This window comes from Nicotiana tabacum, chromosome 2, assembly GCF_000715075.1.
Source record: "Nicotiana tabacum cultivar K326 chromosome 2, ASM71507v2, whole genome shotgun sequence".
In the NCBI taxonomy this organism is placed as follows: domain Eukaryota; kingdom Viridiplantae; phylum Streptophyta; class Magnoliopsida; order Solanales; family Solanaceae; genus Nicotiana; species Nicotiana tabacum.
Genome location: NC_134081.1, coordinates 717,848 through 725,012, shown reverse-complemented (window position 1 = coordinate 725,012; position 7,165 = coordinate 717,848). Strand labels below are relative to the sequence as shown.

General features: G+C 31.4%; 1 protein-coding gene across 2 annotated transcripts; it reads left to right on the top strand.

Annotated features, from left to right (window-relative positions):
- The first annotated feature begins 544 nt into the window (after positions 1-544).
- On the top strand, positions 545-3,434 carry LOC107810240 (protein SELF-PRUNING-like). 2 transcript variants are annotated; one of them, XM_016634999.2, is made up of 4 exons: positions 545-808; positions 1,232-1,293; positions 1,605-1,624; positions 3,046-3,434. In XM_016634999.2, exons 1-4 carry the CDS (start codon positions 611-613, stop codon positions 3,261-3,263), a joined length of 498 nt encoding a protein of 165 aa, XP_016490485.1. In that variant the 5' UTR covers positions 545-610; the 3' UTR covers positions 3,264-3,434. The 2 variants fall into 2 exon arrangements, with proteins under 2 accessions (XP_016490485.1, XP_016490483.1); XM_016634997.2 differs by having other exon boundaries at positions 1,605-1,645.
- The last annotated feature ends 3,731 nt before the right edge of the window (positions 3,435-7,165 follow it).

Genomic DNA, 7,165 nt, shown 5'->3' with positions numbered 1-7,165 from the left:
GTCAAATTAATACCTAAATTTGTATCCTATCAAATATTGTCACATAATATAAAACAGTACGAATATCTCATATTCCTAGTAGAAGTATATTTTATGAGTAAGACATTAAGTAGCTAACAATGATCGACTTCTCAATTTACATCATCAATACTAATAAATAAAAAACACTCCTAATAACAAGCGAATTACAACTCTGTCGGATACTCGTCTGAAACCCTAAATAGGCTACCGCAATGATTTCCGACGGGTATAATTTCGACAAATTAGGTCGAAAATTCTATCAGAAATAAGAGTGTTTTTAATAGTGTTTTAGTACTGAAGAAAGATTTGTTGTAATTTTTTCTAGGTGGGGTGGGCTGATTTGGGGGATGGGTTGTTTGGGGGGGGGGGGGTAGGACCTGAAAAAACAAAGAATTTTAATACTTTGGAGTTTCCTTAGGTCCCATGTTTTATACTTTCTTTTATTCTCCTTCACCATTATAGCTATAACTTAGTACATATATATATATGGTGGCCCTCTGATCCAATGTAAAATGCAAACCATTCTTAAGATCTTTGAAATTTCTCTCTTTTTTTTCTTTATCTCTATCTCTGTCTAATTCTCTCTATTATGGCAAGAAGTTTGGAGCCTCTAATAGTTGGGAGAGTAGTAGGAGATGTTCTTGATTCATTTAGTCCTATAGTGAAAATGACAATTACTTATAACAACAAATTAGTGTGCAATGGTCATGAATTCTTTCCTTCTATTGTCACTTCTAGACCTAAGGTTGAAGTTCAAGGAGGAGATTTGAGAACTTTCTTCACACTGGTAATTTTTCTTGATTTTTTCCTTAATTCCAAGATCATCAAGTTCCATTTATTTCTTTACAAGTTATATTAATTTAACCCTTTATAATCACCAAAGGCTGGCGTGGGTTGCTAAGTAACCTTCCATCGTTAATCAGATGTTTCGGGTTCGAGCTAGCCCTGGGATTACAATCGTTTTTTGTAGGAAGCGCTTTAACCCCCAAAATTTTTCAGCACGAACCCGGATTAGTAAACCTCAAAACTCGTGCCAAATACTAGATGACAAACCAAAAGAGTTTTCAACCTGTTATAACATATGTTACTTGTTACAATTATTAGTTTTCCGGTCAATAGTATATTATGTAATTTTCTTTGAAGTGACTTGATTGTTATTTTTTCACATTATCAGTGCATAAAACTTATACTATTATTTTTTAATATGTAGGTCATGACAGACCCTGATGTTCCCGGCCCTAGTGATCCTTATCTACGAGAGCATCTCCACTGGTACACTCTCTATAATAGTTTCATTTGTTCCGAATTTTCTTGGCTGTTATATAAAAAATATATTATAACATAGCATGAAAATTGGTTCCACAAAAACTTAATTTTTATAGTGAATAATTGTTATATATTGATATTGTTATAGAGAGGTCTGTCTATATGCCCTAAACTCAATGAAAAAAAATAGAAAATGAGAAAAAATATGTAAAATCTACAAATATGAGAAGATCATTTTTAGTTGAAACTATCCTTATATACTACTGAATATTTAGCTGGCAAATAAAATTGACAGTGTTTTACTGATTGTTTGACAGGATAGTAACTGACATTCCAGGTACCACTGATGCTACTTTTGGTAAGTTTTATTAGTTTCTTCTGCAAGATTACAAGCACATGTGAAGAAGATACAAGATGTTTTTCCATTACTCACTTATTTTGTCTTGCTAATAATTATATAGAACAATTGTAAGATCAACAGTGTTATATAATAGTGAATGTTGGACTTCTAAAGTCGAACATGTCCACATGATGAGCGTCACAAAAATGCAGATACGAGCTCGTTTGGATTGACTTAAAAAATGTGGTTTTTCAGCAAAAATAACTTTTAAGCCAAAAAACAATAAGTTAGGGTTGTCCACCTTTTTGCTTTTGGCTTAATTTAAGCATTTTAAAATTTATTTTAAGCAATTTTTGACTTAGCCAAACACCGAAAAAAGCTAAAAGAAACTTAAAAGCTGATTTGACTAGCTTAAAAGTAAATCCAAACACCCTCTAACTAAGCATTTGGACATAAAAAAAATATGTCATTTTTGAAAAAAGTAGTTCTTTTGAGTTAAGTCAAAAAAGAATATATAAAATTTGAAATTGTATTTAGACATGCATTTCACTTGAAAATTATTAGAGTTTTATGAGAAAAATGAACTTTTAGATGAAAAAGTGGTTTTTGGAAACTCATCTTCAAGAATTTTTCCAAAACTTCAGTCCAATCGTATAACCAAACATTATTTTGATAAAAACATCGAAAATAAAAATAAATCTATGGAGAAACGGGTCCCAAGATAAATGTGTCTAGTCATATAAGATTATTCAAAATTAAGAATTTATCACATTTGTAAAAGATGTAAGTAGCATATGTAAATGATAAAATGAGAAGTCACTTGAGATGTTTTGATCATGTCCTACGTCGATCTTCAGAGGTACCATTCCGTATACGTGATTGGTAAGTAAAGGTATTAAAAAGAGACATAATGGACCTAAATTACGTGAAACGAAATTGTCTTGAAAAGTCTTTCAAATTTTTGAAATCCATGTAGACGAATCGAAAAGTAGGGCACAATGAAATATGATCAAAGGTTTATAATGGTGATACAAGTTAGTTGGGATTACGTTTTAGTTATGCCAGTATATTTACTTTAATCTAATATTTTCTTGGAGTTTTTTAATCTTATTAGAAATTTACTTACCAAAAATTTAGAGAACTTGCTAGAACAATATAATTGATAATTCTTCATATATATTGTCTTCGAGCTGTAGAAACAGCCACTAATGTTTGCATTAGGATATGTTGTCTACATCACACTTATTGTGTGTTGCCCTCACCGGACCCTGCATGAACGTATGATGCCTTATGCACCGCGCCCCTTTTAATATTATTTATTAATTAATATTTCCTGCTAGAGTTATACTCCTTTGTTATTACTCATTCTTAGGTTGATGATTAACTTATAATATGCTTAATCTTTATACTAAAAATAGGAAGAGAATTGGTTAGCTATGAGATTCCAAGGCCAAATATTGGAATCCATAGGTTTGTATTTGTACTTTTCAAGCAAAGACGAAGACAATCAGTTAGCCCTCCTACTTCAAGGGAAAACTTCAACACTAGAAATTTTGCCGAAGAAAATGATCTTAGCCAACCTGTTGCTGCTGTTTTCTTCAATGCACAGCGAGAAACCGCCGCGCGAAGACGCTAAAGATTGATGTTTTAGTTATTTTACTTCACAATTATCTGACTTCGCCCTCGAATTGAGCCATTAATAAGAAAAGAATAAGTGTTAAGGCAAAGAGATCAGAAAATCAATTCCAAATATGTATTTGTCTAGCCTTATTTTTTTCCTCTAATGCTCACTTTGAATTTAATATCAGTGGGTGTTCTCCTGTATTTCAAATATTATCAGAAAACTTTCGCATTATGCCGTTCTTTTCAATTTATGTATCTAATTTCTCTTATTAGTCTATTTTTAAAAAATCGTTTTCTTGAGACGAGAATCTATCGGAAACAACCTCTATTCCATCGGGGTAGGGGTAAGGTCTGCGTACATACTACCCTCCCCAGACCTCTCACCTATGAGATTTTACTGGGTTGTTGTTGTTGTTGTCGTTTATTTTTTTTTAAAAATATTATATTTGCTATTTAAAAACTTTTTCATTCTTATTTGACCTTTAATAACACTCCCTAAATGACTTTGACATTTTTAACTGCACACGATATTTTTGGTACGTTATGCTAATATTTAATTTAAGACTATAAAATTTTGTGTCTAGTCAAATAAAGACACATAAAATGAAACTGAAGAAGTACTATAACAAGCAAGCAAGTTGGGTGTTCTCTCTTAAGTGGTGGGATTCTGTTAGAGGTTGCTAATATAAAAGTTACACATTTGGACGCTAGATAAAAAATATTTATATTCGCTAAATAATATATATCAACTATCACATTCAAAATGCTAACAATTGTTAAAAACCCTCAATTTGTACTCATGTTTTTTTTACCATTCACGTGTATATATACAAAAAAATATACTCCAACCTTTTCAATTTATGTGAATATATTTTCTTTTTAGTTCGTGTTAAAAAGAATGACATCTTTTCTTATTTGGAAACAATTTACCTTTATACAATGATTTATAGCCACACAAAATATATGTGCCTCATTTTACACCACAAGTTCAAAAGTCTTATCTTTTTTTCTTAAACTCCGTGTCCAGTCAAATAGGTTCACATAAATTGAAACGGAGGGAGTATATGTTATATATTGTTATACTAACAAATATAATTAATTTCAACCACAGGTCAATTTTGTATTTTTATAAATATTTTTTCCTCCTCTAATTACAGCCATGATTCATCCGCTAATTCATAACCCAAATCCAAAGGGTTTTCGGCCCAACAGATCGCAGATTGAAAAGGCCTTTCGGCCCACTTATCTCCCAAGCAAAACAAAAAGGAGAAAAAGAATTAATCCAAATGGATTTCTTCGTATACAATATTTAAAACTTATTTACTAAAATTGTCCAAGTTTTGTATATTACCCTCCCTAAATAAGTTTTTCTTATAATTTACATACAATCTATTATTAGTGCCTTAAATTAGGGGATTCTTTGCTTGAAAAAGGGCATAATTGAAGGGAACGAAGTTCAAAATGTCATTCCATCCAAATAAGACTCCTTCCAGTTTGTGTGTTACCTATTTTAAGTCGTAGTTAGCGGAACTCATCTCTCTCTCTTTTCCATAATTACCTATTTTAAGAAAAGAATAATGTATGGTACAACAACGCACAAATTAAAACAAATTTCATACAAATTCAATATAAAATCTAATATATCTACAACAACATACATACTAAAAAAATATATTTCAACAACTAATTATACAGTATACAACTTATTTACAATTTATCTACAACTTTCATACATCATTCTTACCCAGTTAAATACAACTACAATATCATACAACTTAAATACTATTTTCATACAATATATTTTTTATAAGTATTTTGTATATAATTTATATATGTTTTGTATGTGGTATGTTCTTCTACTTCATCTTCGAAATTCAATCTGAAAATCTAACCAAATCAAATCTAATCTTCACCAAATACTCTCAAAATCGAGATATAAACTCCATAGAATATTTTCAATCGTTTGCAATAACACCTATTCCAATCAATTTTTTTTTTTGAAAATACGAATTCGAATTCAAAGCTGTGAAGCTTTTTAATGGCTGTCAATGGTGGAGAGTCAAACACCTTCAAAATTTATTGACTGACAATATTAATTCGAACAATCCAGCCAAATAATTAATATACATCTACTGCTAGCCCGCCATCGGAACACCAATAAGATAGGGGGAAGCACGGAAAAGCTCCAAACTCCAGCCATTGCAAAATTCAAATCGATAAAAAATTAATCCCTTTCTTCGCCATTGTTAGAAAATTATGATCTTCAGAAGAAAAAATCTTGTATAATCGATGTAGAAAGAGGAATGATTTCAAAGAGAGAAAAAGGAAAATCCTTTAGAAAGATTGGGTTTGTCTTAGTAAGTAATGAATTGTGAGGATTTTTCGGGATTTACTAAATTAAAAGGCTACAATCAAGGGATACTCATTTAAAATTAATTTGTATATAATTGGTAAATTGTATATGACCATGTGATTAAGTTAAAACTTGATTAGGGAGGGTAAATAAGTTTCATATGTAGTATAGGTAGGTAAAAATTCCTTTAAGGAAAGGAGGGGTAAAATGACGCTCGATGTATTTTTTTTTAATTACTGTTTATATTTTGACAACGTTAAAAATATTTTAGAAAAATAATCTCGTGCTAAATTTTTTTAACATGCTAGGTATGATTTTATTCGATCGCCAGAATTTAATCCGCTAATTGTGTAACAATCCCAACGAAGGCTGCCATCAATTCACCTCTTCGAAGTTATAGAGGGGGCATCAAAGAAGAAGGAATAAACGAAATAAAGAAATAAATAAAAGGAAAGAAAACCTAGAGTTTGATACAGAGTTCATATTTGTCTTCATAGTTTCAAACTTTCAACCTTAGGAAGAAGACAACTACAAAAAACAAAGTCTTTTTTAGTTCTTTTCCATCAAGAGGTAAATTCTAATTTCGAAACTTGTTGTTGAGTTATTTAATTAACTAGTCTTAGGGCACGCGTTTTGCGCGTATTTTTTATATTAATAAATAAATATTTTTTAAAAAATTACATAAATTAAATAGTATTAAATAATATAATCAAATTATAAAATAAAAATAAATTAGATAACTTTTTAAAATTAGGAATGTTGATCCCATTTAGTCGGCTCAATAAAGGATGAAATCCTGTAAATGAAAGTCTTCAAAGAACAATAAGAATATCTTACAAAAATTATTGCTAATGTTTTTCCTAATATAGAAAAATCTATAAACAATTTGTTCAATTTGATTTATTTTGATGTCCTGGATATTAGGATTTCCTATGTAGTAGTTTAAATAAGGAAAACATTAATAAGCAATACTTTAGTTGATTTAAAAGTGTAAAATATTAGGTGTGATGACCCAATATGTCATCTTTAATTTTAAAAATTTATTTTTGTGTTATGAGACCCGAACAACACCTTTCAGCATTTCTCGACTTGCGTACGCAATCCGTAAAGTTTTTCGGAAAAGTTTTTATGTGAAACATTGATTAAAATGTGAAATGGAGTTTCAAAACTCATTTGAGTTTAGCTCGGGTGAGTTTCAGACAAAATTCGGATCGTTTAGAGCATGTTGAAAGTAGCTGGTTTTTGGCAGAACCTGGTGTAATCGCACCTGCAAAATGGTGACCACAGGTGCGCAGCCGCTTCTGCGGGAAGCTGGTCGCTTCTGCGACTTTGGCCTTGGGTTGTGGATTTGCTTCTGCGGAGATGAATCGTGCAGGTGCGCGACCGCTTCTACGAACGGAGGACTGCAAATGTGGAACCTCTCGCTTTTGCGACTCCATCAGCGCTTCTGCACAGTCGCAAATGCGACAGGAATGTCCTCAGATGCGGAACTTCACCTGGCAGCCTGACATCGCAAATGCAAGCTTTGTCTCGCAAATGCGAGTCCGCAAATGCGGAACTTG

Bases quoted from the DNA above. Each gene is read 5' to 3' on its own strand.
- LOC107810240 (XM_016634997.2), top strand. From the start codon at position 611: ATGGCAAGAAGTTTGGAGCCTCTAATAGTTGGGAGAGTAGTAGGAGAT. The intron at 809-1,231 runs GTAATTTTTCTT...TTTAATATGTAG, and splicing joins TGAGAACTTTCTTCACACTG to GTCATGACAGACCCTGATGT. The intron at 1,646-3,045 runs GTAAGTTTTATT...TACTAAAAATAG, and splicing joins TACCACTGATGCTACTTTTG to GAAGAGAATTGGTTAGCTAT.